This window comes from Myotis daubentonii, chromosome 17 (genome assembly GCF_963259705.1).
Source record: "Myotis daubentonii chromosome 17, mMyoDau2.1, whole genome shotgun sequence".
Lineage (NCBI taxonomy): Eukaryota > Metazoa > Chordata > Mammalia > Chiroptera > Vespertilionidae > Myotis > Myotis daubentonii.
This window is the reverse complement of record NC_081856.1, coordinates 9,840,036-9,856,235: the sequence shown is the minus strand read 5'-3', so window position 1 is coordinate 9,856,235 and position 16,200 is coordinate 9,840,036. Positions and strand designations below refer to the sequence as shown.

The following is a 16,200-nucleotide window of genomic DNA, read 5'->3' as shown; positions in this document are numbered from 1 at the left end:
ATGCACCAAGCCTCTAGTAGAGTATAACAGTACGATCACAGATTTATAGACTCTTAGACCTGAAATGGACTTCATAGGTCATCTACCTCAACTTCCTCTTACAAGTGAGGGAATTGAGCCCCAGAAAGATTAAGTTACTAACTCAAGGTCTCTGAACAAATTACTGACAGCCCCAGATATCCTGATTCAGTACAATATCATTTCCACTTTCATTCTGCTTCTAAAGTAGCTTTATGAAACAATTAAAAATTTATAACGAGTTATTTTTAAAATCCATTCCATTTAGATGAGCCTAATTAAAAGTTGCACAGATGTTCTCTGGAGAATGAAAGTTTGTAGCTAAAATTAGAAGCAAACCTAGTAAACTTGGAAGGAATGTTGGGTGCAGTTGCAAAAATAAATGTGAGTAAATGGCTTAGGGTATTGAAGTAGAAAATTGGTTTTCAGACAGGGGCTTTTGTAGAGTGCATTATTTATGGGATCTTACATTCAGTGTTGGTTTTATAACGTAATAAAAGGCCTAAAATAATTCAGTAAGAATAGAAATAGGGAGATAGCTGGTTGACTTTGAGATTTATTGAGAATGTGTATTTGAAGTAATATTTCCTTTTTGTCTTCAAATTCTGAGAATTTATTAAAAAGCTCAGAGAAAAGCCAATTTGTGCCTTAAACTTTAAAACATGCATTAGAATAGTGGATCTCAGTTTGTACCAGGCTTCAGAATTACCCCAAAGGATTTGTTCAAATACATATTTCTGGTCCCCACCCTAGAGTTTCGGAATCAGTTGTCTGTGTAGGCCTCAGACTTTGAGTTTCTAACAAGTTCCCAGGGATGCCGATACTGGTGGTCTGGTGACAACACTTTGAGAACCACTGAATTCGAGAAAACAAATTATAATACAAAGCAATTAATACTCTCATGAGGTCATTATAGACAAAAACGCTGCTTTCTTTGATATCTGTTACATGAAAAATTTGTTAACTTAAGTTTCCATACTTTACTAGTAAAACCGTAATGATAACACAGAGATATGATATTTGAAGTCCCTTTTGAGTAATTATGATAAGATTAAATTATATTAACTGGTTAAATTATACAGTAAAGTGTACTTTTTTGGTAATATTATAGTTTTCTGAAAATTAGGAACCTATGTGTGGAATACATTAAGGTAATTCTCTAGTCACTCTACATCCTTGTCAACACTTGATATGTCAGTCTTCTTAATTTTAGCCACTCTAATAAATATGCAGTGGTATCTTATAGTCTTTTAATTTCATCTCCTAATGACCAGTAATCTTGAATACCTTTTCATGTGGTTATTTGGCACTCACCGATTTGGTGAAGTATCTATCCAAATCTTGCTCCCCTTTGTTATTGGACTATTTTTTTAAACTTTTATTGAATTTTGAGAATTCTTTATATATTCTGACTACAGTTCTTTATTGGATATATGGTTTTTGAATATTTTCACCCAATCTGTGCTCTTAACATTGTTTTGAAGAGGCAGAAGTTTTTAATTTTGATGATATCTAGTTTATCAATTTGTTCTGTTATGGACATGCTTTTGGTGTTATATCTAAAAAAGTATTTGCTTAACCTAATAATTCCTTATAATTCTCTCTAGAAGCTTAATAGTTTTAGGTTTTACATTTATGTCTGTGATTTGAGTCTTCTCTCCATAGCTCATTAGCTGTATGACTTGGTTCAAAGTAGTTAACCTCTTTGATTCCATTTTTTTCCTTTCATCAAATGGGGATAATGATACTGTCCTTTTCACAGAGTTATTGTAAAGATTAAATAAAATGATGCATGTAAATTGGTTAGCTAGTGTCTGGCTCACATAGTAAGTGCTAAATAAATGTTAGCTATTGTTTAACTATTGAAAAAAACCAAGAGAGGCAAGGCTGTCAGACTTATGGATCACTGGACATAGGGTGAACCAGCTGGTAATTAGATGACATGTTGATATTCAGAAAGACCTTCACCTCCTGAATGAAATGGAATGCCAGATTTCAGGAACATAGAAATCTCACAGTCTTATGTTTTGAATTTTAGATAGAAAGACTCAGTGGTACTAGTGTAGGAAACGAGAGGTCTGCTTAATAGCCATTTCTGTTGAATTTTTTTATCGACAAGGTTAACCCAAGATTTCAGTGGTATACATGTAATTATAGTGTTATCATGGCCTTCATTGGTCAACCCTCTGGCTGTAATTCTTGTTTTTTTTATTCTGTAGTCCACCTTGAAGGCAGGTCAGCCAATGAACTTGCCAGGTAGGAAATATTTAATAGCCACCTTCAGGTCTTTGAAGGACTGTGATCTGGAAGAGTTGGCTCTGTGTGGACCAGCAGGTGGCTCTTCTTTAGCTCTGGAGTTGAGGATCAAGGGTCAAGTCCTACTTCTGATAGTGAGGCATGACTTCATTGGAGGCATTTAACCTCTCTGAGCTTCAATTTTCTCAACTGAATAAAACAGAGAGTAAAATCACTCTATATGCAGGTTGTGAGGCGTAAATCAGTTAATGTGTGTGAAAGAGCCATTCAACTTTATTGTTGTCATTGTCTGGAATTGTTCTAGGAAGGTGCTGGCTCAGCTCTCTCTTTGGAAGGAATCTAATAATGAGGTGTTCAGCAGTGGAACAAGATTCTCCATCCCACACAAAGGCAGATACTAGGACTTTGTAGAAATTTTGCATGGAGTAGAAATTTGTCAAACTCTTTGAGAGAAGGTACAGTGTTTGCCTTGTTACTGCTTTCTTTACGTCTCCAAGCACACGGGGCTGTGCTTGGTAAATATTTGTTAAATGAGTGAATTGGAAGACCCCCCTCTAGCCTTCATACTCTATTCTTTGCTTAGCATCACCGCTTTCTTGTTGTTAATATGTTTGCATTGTGTTCCCGGATATATTTATTTGCCTTTTATGTTTTATTTTAGAACTAGAGGGCTGATGCACGAAATTCGTGCAAGAGTAGGCCTTCCTTTCCTTGGCTGCCGGCACCAGCTTCCCTCTGGCACCTGGGACCCAGGCTTCCCTTTGGCCACCGGCACCCGGGACCCAGGCTTCCTTTGCAGCCCCAGCTTTGTCGGGAAGGACATCTGGTCTAATTAGCATATTACACTTTTATTATTATAGATGAACATTTTGACACCAAACTTTCTATTCAGGTGCACTTACTGAAGACTAGGGCACATGATTTTCAACATGAGGCATTCTGAGAATAGTTGGGCCATTTTATATTCCTTATTTCTGCCACTTCTGTAAGTATTTTTATTTCTGTAGTCCTTTTACAAGAAGATGCCTTTTGCATGGACTATCTCTATGAGATTACATTCCCAGGACCCCTTAGCAATGGTTGCCTGTAAGGAGGGAATTTTGGGATTGGAGACCCACGTTTGGACTTTTCAACCCTATGCTCAACGAATTTCTTAGCTGTATGCTTTATTGATTTTAAAAAGTGGGTGAGATGACTCTATGATTTGATACTAGCTTAAGTGGAAAAGAAAATTTGTATTGGGAAATATTGCCAAGCACATGTAGTTAAACAGCAAAAGAGAGGCTCCATTTATCGTGTCTACTGAATTTAAGACATAATGTTGGATGCTTCACTTACGTTTTCATTTAATTTTCTTAATAACCACATGACATTTAAGCCTCACTGCTTTTATTTTTGCTGCCACAAATTCATGCTGGCACTTTGGTCATGAACCAGAAATCAAAGTCAGGTTCTGTTCCTTAAGCCTCCTCCTGAGCCTTCAAGCCTCATACTGTAGGTAGACCTTGGGCAAAGCCGAGTCCTAGAAATTATGTTGGCTGGGAAATGCTGTTGTGAATTTTGCTTGCTGCCTTGCATTCACTGTTTCTTTATAGTGAGTAGGAAGAAGTAGGCAAGAATGGTATAGAAAAAGAATTTCAGTCAAATAAAAGGCAGGCTTGACTTTAAATAGTCAGGGACTTTATAACAGGTAACCAAAGACATCTGTGGATATGTTTTGAAATTATAGGTGCCCATAACCTAGGGTTCATAGTGCTTTTGATAACTGGCAGAGATTAGATTGTATCCAGAGATTGACTTCTGTGGTTTTATGACTTCACCTCTTCATAGAATTTACTTCAAGCAGCACTTTGAGTTATAACTTTACCATGGTAGTTTCGAGAATATTAACTATGCTCTCAAAGGAAATATCTGTGTATATGATGAAAGATAGTCTCCATTCCTCTGAGAACTGTTTAAGTCAGTGAGTCAGTCTTTCTTTTTCACTTTCTCTTGTTCTCTCTTAAAATAAGTTAATGTTGAGGAGAATTCCTTTAGCTAGAGAAGCAGTTATTCATTATTCCATGACTTTTGCATGAAGTATATTTTAGTTTTCCTGGGTAGCAGTTCAGACGCTATAGCACGTGTCTTCCATGCTAACTTTTAAGTCACACATGAGGTCATTCCAGACTCCACCATTTATTAATGTGTGACCTGGGGCAAATGATTTAGTCTCTTTGAACATCAGTTTTCTTATCTCGAAATTATGTCTAATGATACCTAATTCATATTGTTGTAACAAAGGCTAGGATGAGTAGTGTGTTCAAAGTGCCTGGCACGTAGTCACTGCTCAGTGAAGATTTAATCTTTGTCTCTCTCCTCAGTTCATGCCCAGTGTTTTTCTTTGAGCACTTAAACTCTAAGTCACCCTCTGTGGAGAGGCGTGAGGGCATTTGTTTAGCCTCTACCCCAGTCTGGTGAACATCTGGCACACACTTACTCATCCTCCAAGAAACGATGCAGATTTACCTTCCTGCTAAATCTTTCCTGCCGTCTGTGGGCAGTGTTAGCCACTCCTTCCGCATCAAAACATTTTTATCCTCTGCCTGACATGTATTAAGTGCTCAATAAGGATTTGCTAGGTACATGGGTTTCTGGGCATCAGTCCGTTTACAAAGTTTCTCATTGAACATCACAGTCTTGTGAGTTCAGCTCAGTGCTTTGGGCTCAAGTTAGTAAAAATAACTGAAAGTTAAGGAGGTGATGTTCACTTGATACTTTTTGGTTCTAAGGGCAAAATGCTTTTTAGCATTAAGATTAATTACATTTGCAAAGTACTTATCCATTCTGGAATAATTTTAATGACAGATAATATTTTGTTAGTGCTGACTGCGGGCCAGGCCCTAGGCTGATCATTTTACCTACATTTTCTCATTTAGTCCTCATATCATTTTGTGAGTTAGATATTGTTATTTTACCCTTTATATAGGAGAGGAAACTGAGATTCTGGTAAAGTGACTTGCTAAAGACTACAGAGCTAACAATAGAGCCTAGATTTGAAAGTAATCTGACTCGAGAGCTGACTTTTTGAGTTACTGTATTATACAACTTTACTCTCTGTATTATAAGCAGATTGTATAGGCGGGTAAAAATTATTATAAACGTCAATATTTCTTGAAGATTTCCCCCATATTCACTGTTTATAAAAGGATCGCTTGCTTATTTGTTTGTGCCATACACTGTTATACTCTTCACTATTATTTCTGGTGGGAAGCAGTTATAAAATGTGGATTTGGTTTTAATTTTACCACACTAATATCTGTGTGGAGGGATAATTATGACTAAAGTACAGTGTAGTGAGAAGTAACCAAGTTTCTATTAAATATTGCTCAAGCAGTGAGTAAGTCATTAAACTCAACGCCTGATGACTGTATACCGATTGCTTAATACTAGGCTCCAGGAAAACACTCACAGCTACTCGTGGAGGAGATCCGTGCTGCGAGAGATAGTTGGGGCCCCCTTTTCAGAGGAAGAGTGTACTGTGGAGGGAGGGAACGGTGGTATGATTTATGCTGCCGTTTATTTCAGTTTATCCAAAGAAAAGAAATGTCTGGCTTAAATATAGAAGAATCAATTTTTAATTTGAAGAGAGTAGGAAGTATTTATTCTGTGTTTCAGAAAATAAGATCTCCCTACTATGTACATGTCCCATCTACTCTAGGAAATTCATAACACAGTGAGGTGATTCCCTGCCTCCTTGCCTTCCTTTCTCCTTCCCAGAATGATATGCACTTTATGGCATTGAGTATTTATCAGATCCTTCTGAATGTGTGATTCATGCTGAATTGGAGTCAGCAGCCCCATAGAACCCTAAATGGATGCTTTGTCTTCATCTGGTATTTCACTAATAAAATGCACAGAGTTGAATTTAATCAACTAGATGTAATTGGCATTGTTCCTATTCAGATACACTTATACGTGACTTTGTAGAAAAAACAACAACAACACAAAACACTTGATTCTGCAATTTTTATTTGGGACAAAATTTCAGGAAACATATTGGCCATGGGCAAAACTGTGCAGTTGAATCTGGGACAAAAAGTTTGAAAAGATACATAGGTGAAATTTGTCTTCAGGGTGTGCCTCTCTAACACACACACACACACACACACACACACACGTCCCAGTTGTAAGGTAAAGAAGTTTTATGGTTTTATGAAGAATGAACCATTTGGTTCTACTCTGGATGGTAGGGAGCTTGCTTGGCTCTGGGACCTATTTCAGCTGTGCTTCCCCAACCTCATGGCTGGGCCTCGGGGTTTGTTTCTCTGTAGTGTATGCCTTGGGCTGCAGCTGTCTGACAGCTATGGCTAGGAGGGGCCTTATTTGGAATAGTTGATCATGAAGCTACAGCTCTGAGCTGCATCACTTACCTTCTGTTCTTGCTGAGCTGGTTGCTGGTCTAGAACTCAAGCTTGATTGTTCTGGTGACCATGCCCATCTGAACTTGGGGAAGCCAAGATGATGAATGTTCTGCTCCCCCATTTCTAACTTGTGACCTAGAGAAGGCCATTATATTGATCAAATAAGATGTGAATAGATCTGGCAATCTTGAAGCTCATCCTGGATCAACTCATGTGTCCATGCTCTGCTACATAAGAATTCATGTGCCTTACTACCTACATCTTCTAGTCCAGGGCCTGGAATTTGTCTCACCTGAGTCTATGTCTATAAAAATAGCTAGTTTGTCTCCCTTCCTTTCCTTTCACAGACCTATCCCTTCTCCCTCATTTTGCCCCAGTAGTCCATATCCAAGACAACCAGCATTGGTTGTTACCACGTTGCTTTCACACTTGTTCCTGCCTCAGCTATCATCTTACTCTCACAGAGTTCTCATGAATGTTGTTTTCAGTTGAATTTGATTGCAACACTAAATCACCCATTTCTGCTTAATGTCTCCTGATCATGTAATTTGAATGCCTATTCAACACTTCAAAAAGAGAGAGTTAGTAATAGTTATAATATTGCTGTTAGTGCATTTTGACATTGAGTAACAGATGACGTGTCTAATGAATAGCGTGGCTGTTCAGATTGCATAATTATAGGTTGGTTTGACTTTAGGAAAATTATGTGCAGGCCAACTTCATCCATTCAGATACTTTTTATATTACATAAATGTCAGAGTACTTCAGTCTAAAAAGAAGCCTTCCTTTAGTGATTATCCTTATTTTTCTAGAGTTTGCCATTTAACAGGAAAAAAAGAAAAGAAAAGAAACAAAACATCTTTTAAGAATGGGTTTAATGCTGTGGTCCTTCCTGGTCGAAATAACATTTTTAAAGTTCTTTGGGTACTTTTAGCAGCTCATAGTGTTTGGGGTGGTGTTGACCAGGATCACTGGGTACAGCCACGAAGATCTGTGGGAGGGCAGCCCTGGTATTAGTATTAACAGAAATAGTTACACATTTATAATGTGAATTAAGGTTTATCTGTGCCCTCTGGACTTGATTTGTTGGGGCAGGGGCAGGTGGACATATTTCAGCTACTTATCGTACTAACTTCTTAATTAGTATACCAGATGTGTTACGTAGGTCTCACAGTCACAGAGCTCCCCCCAAGCCTTGCCCACGTATTTAGTGGCTTGTAAGTGCATGTTCAAGTATATCACTTAGGTTCAGATGGTTAGCACAAGCAAGGGTTGGCTGGACTAAATGCATACTCATAGAATGGGACATTCAAGAACTAGGAAAATCCCTAGCTCTCCAGACCCTTTTCCACTGGGGAAGGCAGAAAAATAGAAATGGTTTTGACATTGGGCTCCCCTCAGTGTTTCCAGCACTTTCTCCGTCCTCTTGAACATTTCCCTCCTGCTGCTCCTCATTTGCTGCCCAGTAATCAGTCCATGGCTGCCACCTCTATCTTTGTTGCTGCCATGCTCTTGGCCTAGTACTGTTTGGCTTCTCAGCTAGAGTTGGCTTAGTTAGTCTCCTCCCATTCAATGGTGACTTGTTTGCTTGTATAGCACCTCTAGTTAGCCTTGCCGATGTGGAAGGTCACTCTCTTCACCGGATTTAAAGTTTAGTAGAGTTGAATATACACCCCTGTGATCATTGCAGCATTATTGACAATTGCCAAAATTTGGAAGCAATCCAAGTGCCCATCAGCAGATAAGTGGATAAAAAAGCTGTGTTATATTTAAACAATGAAATACTACTCAGTCATAAAAAAAGAAGGAAATCTTACCTTTTGCAACGGTATGGATGGACCTGGAGAGTATGATGCTAAGCAGACTAAGCCAGTCAGAGAAAGACAAGTACCATATGATTTCACTTACATGTGAAATCTATTGAACAAAATAAACTAACAAGCGAAATAGAAACAGACTCATGTATACAGAAAACAGACCGACAGCTGTCAGAGGGGAGGAGGGTTGCGGGGCTGGGTGAAAAAGGTGAAGGGAGTAAGTAAAAAACAACAACTCATAAACGCAGACAACGTATGGTGATTACCAGAGGGCAAGAGGGATGGGGTGCGGGAGAAGAGAGCAAAGGTAGGGATAAATGACTTGGGGTGGTGAACACAAAATACAATATACAGATGATGCATTATAGAATTATACACATGAAACCTATATAATTTTATTAACCAATGTCACGCAAATAAATTGAATTAAAAAAACAAACAGCACAGTTGACTCTTAACCAACGTGGATGTTAGGGTTGTTGACCTCCACACAGTTTAAAATCCATGTATTTACTGGCCCTAGCTGGTTTTTCTCAGTGGATAGAGCGTTGGCCTGCGGACCAAGGGGTCCCGGGTTCTATTCTGGTCAAGACACGTACCTTAGTTGCAGGCTCCTCCCCGGCCTGTGCCCTGATCAGGGCTTGTGCAGGAGGCAACCAATCGATGTGTTTCTCTCACCTTGATGTTTCTCTCTGTCTTTGTCTCTCTCTTCCACTCTCCCAAAAAATCAGTGGGAAAAACATACACCCATGTATTACTTTTGACTCCTCAAAATTGAACTACTGTTAGCCTACCATTGATCAGAAGCCTTACTAATAACATAAATAGTCGATTAACACATATTTTGTATGTTATATGTGTTACACACTGTAAGATAATAAAGTAAGCTAGAGAAAATGTCACTGAGAAAACCATAAGGAAGAGAAAATACATTTGCAGTAATTTAAAAAAAATCTGTATGCAAGTGGACATGTGCATTTCAAACCCATGTAGTTCAAGGGTCAACTGTAATCAGTTTCCTCTCCTTAAGGAATTTGGAAAAGCTTTTCCAGGACCAGGTCTAATACCATTTGAATGGCAGTACCTAGTGTCCTACTTGGAAGGGATCACCAGGGAGCTAAAATGAAGCTAGGGTCCTGACTTTCTCCCCCTGAGGGTTTGTTCGGAGGAGTTGGGTGCTTGTCCTTGTGTTTAAGCACCTTTACTGTTGATGGCAGGTGTACATTTTGCAGAAAGGAAGCCTGAGTTGGAGGTGGCCTCTGCCTGGGGCAAGTCACTTCACCGGCTCAGTGCTTCAGTTTCTCATGTATGAAGTGGAGATAAAACTCTGTCTCTTCATGTTGCTCTGAGGCTTACGGTAAATATGGTGCGCTCATACAGTCTTGGCACATAATAAAGTGTTTACTAATTGTTAGCTACAGCTACTGTTATTATATACTTTTTTTCATCATTGTCATTACTTTCCATGCTTTATCATCTGCACCAATTTTCTCTAATGCCAGGCTTGCAGAGTGTGGTACAGAAGTACTTCCCTCTCTGGAACTGCCCTGTGCATTTTAACATCATTTGTGTGGTTCTCTTCCTTCCTGCTCTCTCCCCTTATTGGTGCTAGCCTCTTTCTTATAGAAAAATCACAGTGAAAATATAATAGGCAAATGAATCTATATCATGTTTTCTTCATATTTTAATTGAATTGAATATTTGAGGCAGGACAATTTATAGTTGGCAAAGGTTTAATTTCCAAATTTATTAAATTAAATGGCTATATAACAATATTGAAGAGAGAGGTGCTATAATTCTTTGTTGGAGCCCCAAAACACTAAGGCATCATTCTTGCCCATAAGTGGATTATAATTTGTTTGGAGAAATGTGATGAATGCATATAAAAAGACAAGATTATTTATGGTTAAAAGTGCCAAAATATCAAGTATAGTTATGGTAAATTAAGCGCTATCCTTCTAGGCTGACATAGTTTAAAAGCAAGAAGCACCTGTTCTCAGTCCTTGAAGGATGTGCAGTGTAGAATTTGGTTGGTGTGGATTTTTAGGAAGGGCTTTCCCTGTAAATTTTTAGGGAGGTTTTTGTTTTTTGTTTTGGTGTCAGGAGTGGGATAAGTGGGAGGTTTTTGATAGTGGGATTATATACTGTGGAATAAAGGAGCAGGAACCTCTGGCTGGTCAGTCCCTCCACACTCCCCTACTCCCAACCACTTTTTTAGTCAACAACCAACTCCCTTTTTATTTGTTCATCCCCTTTTTCCCTTCTGAATTCTTGAATTCTTTGGGATTTATTTGGCCTGTTGGCTTTTTTTATGCAACAATATGCTTTTCTTTTTCTATAGTTCTTTAGTAGAAAAAGACACAGATTCTCTGTCTTCCCTAGCCTAGTGTTTCTGAAACATGAACCCAAATAACATTTAAAAAAAGAGGTTATAGCCTGGCCGGCATGGCTCAGTGGTTGAGCATTGACCTATGAACCAGGAGATCACAGTTCGATTCTCAGTCACAGCACATGGGCACATGGCCTGGGTTGTGGGCTTGATCCCCAGTCTGGGGCATATGGGAGGCAGCCCATCAATGATTCTCTCCCATCATTGGTATTTCTCTCTCTCCCTCCCTCCCTCTCTCCCTTCTCCTCCTCCTCTCTCTCTCTCCCTCCCTCCCTTCCTCCCAGAAGTCAATAAAAATATATATTAAGAAAAAGGGATTATGATTGCAATAATAAAATAAATAAGGATTAACAGAAGAATAAAAAGAATCACAAAAATAATTTTAAATATTTAAATAGTGGAGGTAGGTTTGCAACTTGATATGGACATTCTCATGGCCTGTCTCCCAGATACTGTTATGGAATCTCTGCTAGTTCTTGTCTTCAATCTCTGGTCTCTGCAATAAACCAAGACACTGGGTTTAGCCTGAAGTTATCTGACGACATCACTTCCAGGTGTGGTGTGATTCTCAGTTATTTTTAGGACTAGCTTCCTGATCTCTTCTGGTGTTTTCCCTTTGTTGCCTCAGGCTGCTCCATTCATCAGGTAGGTTCTTCAGCTTGTCCCCACATTCCTGGGCCCTGGAACTTTAGCTGAGGCTGCCTGTAGCCCCATTGGCCTCCCTTAGGCTTCATGCTATGAAAGACCCAGCCATTGCTCACTTTCTCCTTTACAGGGAGAGTCTCTTGGCCTTGTATTTGAAATTGCTATCTGATTCAACTCCTGCTATTATCCATGGGACCTTGATAATGAGAACCATCATCCTATTATTTTACTTTGCAAAACTTTTCATAGCATTTTCATGTCAAAGGCACATTACTAAGTGCTTTCAAAAGGTTGACTACATTTTATCAAATGATATTATAAACCAAGAGGTATTCTCCCAGAAGCAGATTAACTCTGGATATATTTTATGGGATGTGTTTATAATTAACTATTGTAAAATTAAAGACTAATGGTAAAGACTAGGAAAATCATCTTTAAAAGCCAAATGTAAGTGGCTTTTATTATTTCACTAGAGGCCTGGTGCACAAAAATTTGTGCACTGGGGGAGGGGGAGGGGGAGGTCCCTCAGCCCGGCCTGTGCCCTCTCGCAGTCTGGGACCCCTCGGGAGATAACGACCTGCTCGCTTAGGCCTGCTCCCAGGTGGCAGAGGGCAGGCCCAATCCCTAGGTGCTGCAGCCCCTGGTTGGGCTCAGAGCAGGGCCGATTGGGGAGTTGGGGCGCCGCCCCCTGTCATGCACAGAGCAGGGTGGATTGGGAGGTTACGATGCCACCCTCAGTCACGCTCAGAGTAGGGCCGATTGGGGGGTTGGGGCACCGCCCTCGTCACACTCAAAGCAGGGTCGATGGGGAGGTTGCGGCGCCACCCCCTGTCACGCACAGAGTAGGGCCAATCAGGGGAGTTGGGGCTCCATACCCTGTCACGCACAGAGCGGGGTTGATCAGGGGGTTGGGGAACTCCCCCTGTCATGCACAGAGCAGGGCCGATCAGGGGGTTGAGGAGCTCCCCCCTGTCACGCACAGAGCAGGGCCGATAGGGGAGTTGGGGCACCGTCCCCTTTTACACACAGAGGAGGGCGGATCAGGGGGTTGGGGCGCTGCCACTGTCACACTCAGGGCAGGGCCAATGGGGAGGTTATAGCTCTACCCCGTCACACACAGAGCAGGGCCTGTGGGGTCGGGGGGTTGGGGTGCCGCACCCTGTCACACACAGAGCTGCAGGGCGATCAGGGGGTTTGGGCACTGCCCCCTGTCACGCTGATCCCGGTGCCGGGAGGCCTCGCGGCTCCGCTGATCCCGGTGCTGGGAGGCATATTACCCTTTTACTATATAGAATAGAGGCCTGGTGCATGGGTGGGGGCTGGCTGGTTTGCCCTGAAGGGTGTCCTGGATCAGGGTGGGGGTCCCCACTGGGGTGCCTGGCCAGCCTGGGTGAGGGGATGATGGCTGCTTGCAGCTGGTCACACACCCTTCAGGGTGGGGGTCCCCACTGGGGTGCCTGGCCAGTCTGGGTGAGGGGCTGAGGGCTGTTTTCCGGCTGGGGGTGACTGAAGCTCCCAACTGCTCCTTTTTTTCTTTTCTTTTCTTTTTTTTTTTTTTTTATTCTGGGCCAGCTTTAGCTCTAAGGCTCCAGCTCTTAGGCCTCCGCTCCTGAAAGCAGGTATCTGGTTTGTTTCGGTTCTATAATCGAGACACTGTATCAACTCCAGCTCTGAGATCCCAGCCGGCTGAAAGCTGGTTTCTGGGGTTTTGTTTAGCTTCTATATTTGTTACAATGTTTCTTAAACTGCAAGCTCAGAGGCTGGCAAGGCAGGCGGGGAACGTTGGAGTCCTCTGTCACTGAAGCAAGCAAGCCTCATGTTAGTTTCTAGCTGCCTGGCTGCCGGCCGCCATCTTGGCTGGCAGTTAATTTGCATATTGCCCTGATTAGCCAATGGGAAGGGTAGCGGTCGTACGCCAATTACCATGTTTCTCTTTTATTAGATAGGATGATTTGGACGATATGTCATATTGTTCTTCAGTGTAGACAAGAAATACCAACATTTGAATGAAGGGCCTTTGAGTGACTGCATTTCCAAATGTTTATTATCCTGTGTTCTTTCTCTTTTCCTTTGTGTTTAGAGCTTAAGAAAACTGTTTTAAAACACTTTTCCAGTCTGCTGGTCACTGTTTATTCTCGTGTTCCCCGAGGGTATTTTAAAATTTTAAGCATAGTAAGCGTAGTTGCTTCATATTCTGATAGATAATCCCAACATCTGAAACATTTGTGGATCTGTTTCTGCTGATTCTTACTCTTGGTGGCTTGTGTGTTTTAGGGTAAGGTTCCCTCCTCCCCCTGTAATCTGTTCATTATCCTTAATGATTATTTATTGGGATTATTTGAGGCCCAGGATGAGTGACTTCTCTAGAGGGGAGTACATGTGGGTACCCTCACTCTGGGACCACCCCAAGATCAGAAGTTCTTAGGTTCCCAGGACCACTCAGGTGAGGGGGACCCGGGCTGCAGTTCAGGAGGGCTGGCTCTGGCCACAGTGTTTCAGAAGCAGGTGGTTTTCTCTCCCTCTTCCCTCTGTTCTGCTCAATGGACAAGGCCAGCCCCGCGGCAGCTGGGAACAGGGTGGGATTACTTCCGGCTCATCTTTATTCTGAGGAAGGGAACCCAGCTGACTACAGGGCTTGGTTTGGTGCTTCGCTTGTCTTTTTCATTTCCCCCCAGATTTTGCACTGATTGTTTCTTACTATCTCGTGGCTCTTTTGTTTTTAAGATTTCTTTTTCCCAATCGTTTTAGTTGTCTTAAAAGGAGGATTGGCCTGCATAACCCAAGCTACTGTTATTAGACGTGGAAATCTTCCTTATTTGGTCTTTAACAGTCCTGTGAAGTTAATGTGTAGGTAGATGACTGGGGTGCTTTAGGGGATGAGGGAGCTGAGGCTGGGAAAGGTGTAGTGATTGGTTTAAGATCATACAAGTAAGTGGCAGAGTCTGGAACCCCTGAGTCTGAGTCCACCTTTTTGCCTTTGAGCCTTTTTCAACTGGGTATGTTCTTAGAATTTTGAATGAAGCACCAATATGTTGAGGAAGTTTTAAAAAACATGTAATACCTTTACAAAATCATTTAGAGCATTGATTGATATACATTACATTGGTGCAACTTTTCTCAGATATGGCATTTTAAATGGAAAATAATAATTGCATTTTCTTTTTTTCAGCTGAAGTGAGTAGTGAATACAGTATGGATAAGGCGATGGTTGAATTTGCTATGATGGATCGGGAACTAAATCATTATGTAAAGGCTGTTCAGTCGACGATAAATCATGTAAGTTTATACCACTCACCTCGTTATATTTGGTTACAACTCTGACCTACAAATAAAAACACAGAATCAAAAAAATCTCTAACCTTTAATACTAGTATTTCCTTATTAGTTTTTTCTGTAGCAGCCATTAATGTCTTCCTGTAGCAGCCATTCATGTCTTCTTAATCAGGAAGTTCATAGAGTAGGAATCTTAAATATTTTTTCCAGTTCGGCCACCCACATTTAATTAGGACATTACATCTATTTTAGATTTTCCTGCATCTTTTGGTATTAGACTTCAGTCTAAGCCTCCTTAGGCCTAAAAATTCCCTAAAACTTGTTTTTATTTTTCTGTTTGCTTAAGCATACAATTTAGACGTGGTTTAGTTACTCATTCTCCAGCTTTAACTAATATGTAGCTATTGCAAAATTCATAGAATCAGATAATACGGAAGAGTTTCAGAACAGGTTTTAAAATAAAGAAGCTTGGCATTTTAGTTTTTCCAGAAGCCAAACTTATCTTTGTTGACTCCAGCTGTCACAGGAACAACAGATAGGCAGTTAAGGTGGGAACATAGCAACCTCCTTTTCAGCAGTACCGGGTTGAGTAAGAAGTGAGCAATCCGATTGCACTAATGTTTCTGAGAAGTCTTTTGTCTTCAGAGCAGTGGAAACTCCCTTTTGAACTTATTTCATATACCTGTGTAATAGGATGTCTTGTACTTCTGGTTTCTTTATTTGCCTTTTCTAACTTATATCTATGGGAAAATTCCAAAAATCAAATATTTTATAAGATTGGCTACTAGTCAGGGGAAGATAACATTTTAATTATGGTTTAATACCTAAACCATGTGTAAATGAGCATTACATAGTTATATGAAGTTATAAAAAATTAAAAGAAATAATTTTCTGGTTTAAATTTTTTCCCCTTTTCTGGATGTTGGTATTTGACTAGTATTTATGAAGTATATTATTTGTGATTAACTTAAGAGTATCTGCTTATATCTAAGTAATAAACTCCTTCAGCTGATGAAATTCTGATGTTTCTAAGCATGGTGACTGTTAGTACTGGTATTGTGACTATTTCTTGCATAGGAAAATATGAAAATGACCTCCTGTTGGGGCATTTGAAACTGGGGGGCGAAGCACTCAGACCAGAGGCTTTTGATTCTAGCCCACCCCTAGAACTAGCCCATCTCTACCCTAAAGCGATTTTGATTTCATTGGTTTGGAGCAGGATTGGGGGACAGTATTTGTAAAAGCTCATTTTTAAAAAAAAATATGTTTTATTGATTTTCTACAGAGAGGAAGGGAGAAGGATAGAGAGTTAGAAACATCGATGAGAGAGAGAGAGACACTGATCAGCCGCCTCCTGCACACCCCACACTGGGGATGTGCCCGCAACCAAGGTACATGC

The 16,200-nt window shown here is 40.6% G+C and overlaps 1 protein-coding gene across 7 annotated transcripts in view; it reads left to right on the top strand.

The window, feature by feature from the left end:
- Positions 1-16,200, top strand: part of NSMCE2 (NSE2 (MMS21) homolog, SMC5-SMC6 complex SUMO ligase) — a 221,299-nt gene that overhangs the window by 34,857 nt on the left and 170,242 nt on the right. For all 7 annotated transcript variants that reach the window (XM_059672727.1, XM_059672726.1, XM_059672728.1 and 4 more), the window contains one exon: positions 14,698-14,804. In XM_059672727.1, coding sequence (XP_059528710.1) covers positions 14,698-14,804 — 107 coding nt within the window. The remainder of the gene's footprint in view (positions 1-14,697; positions 14,805-16,200) is intronic.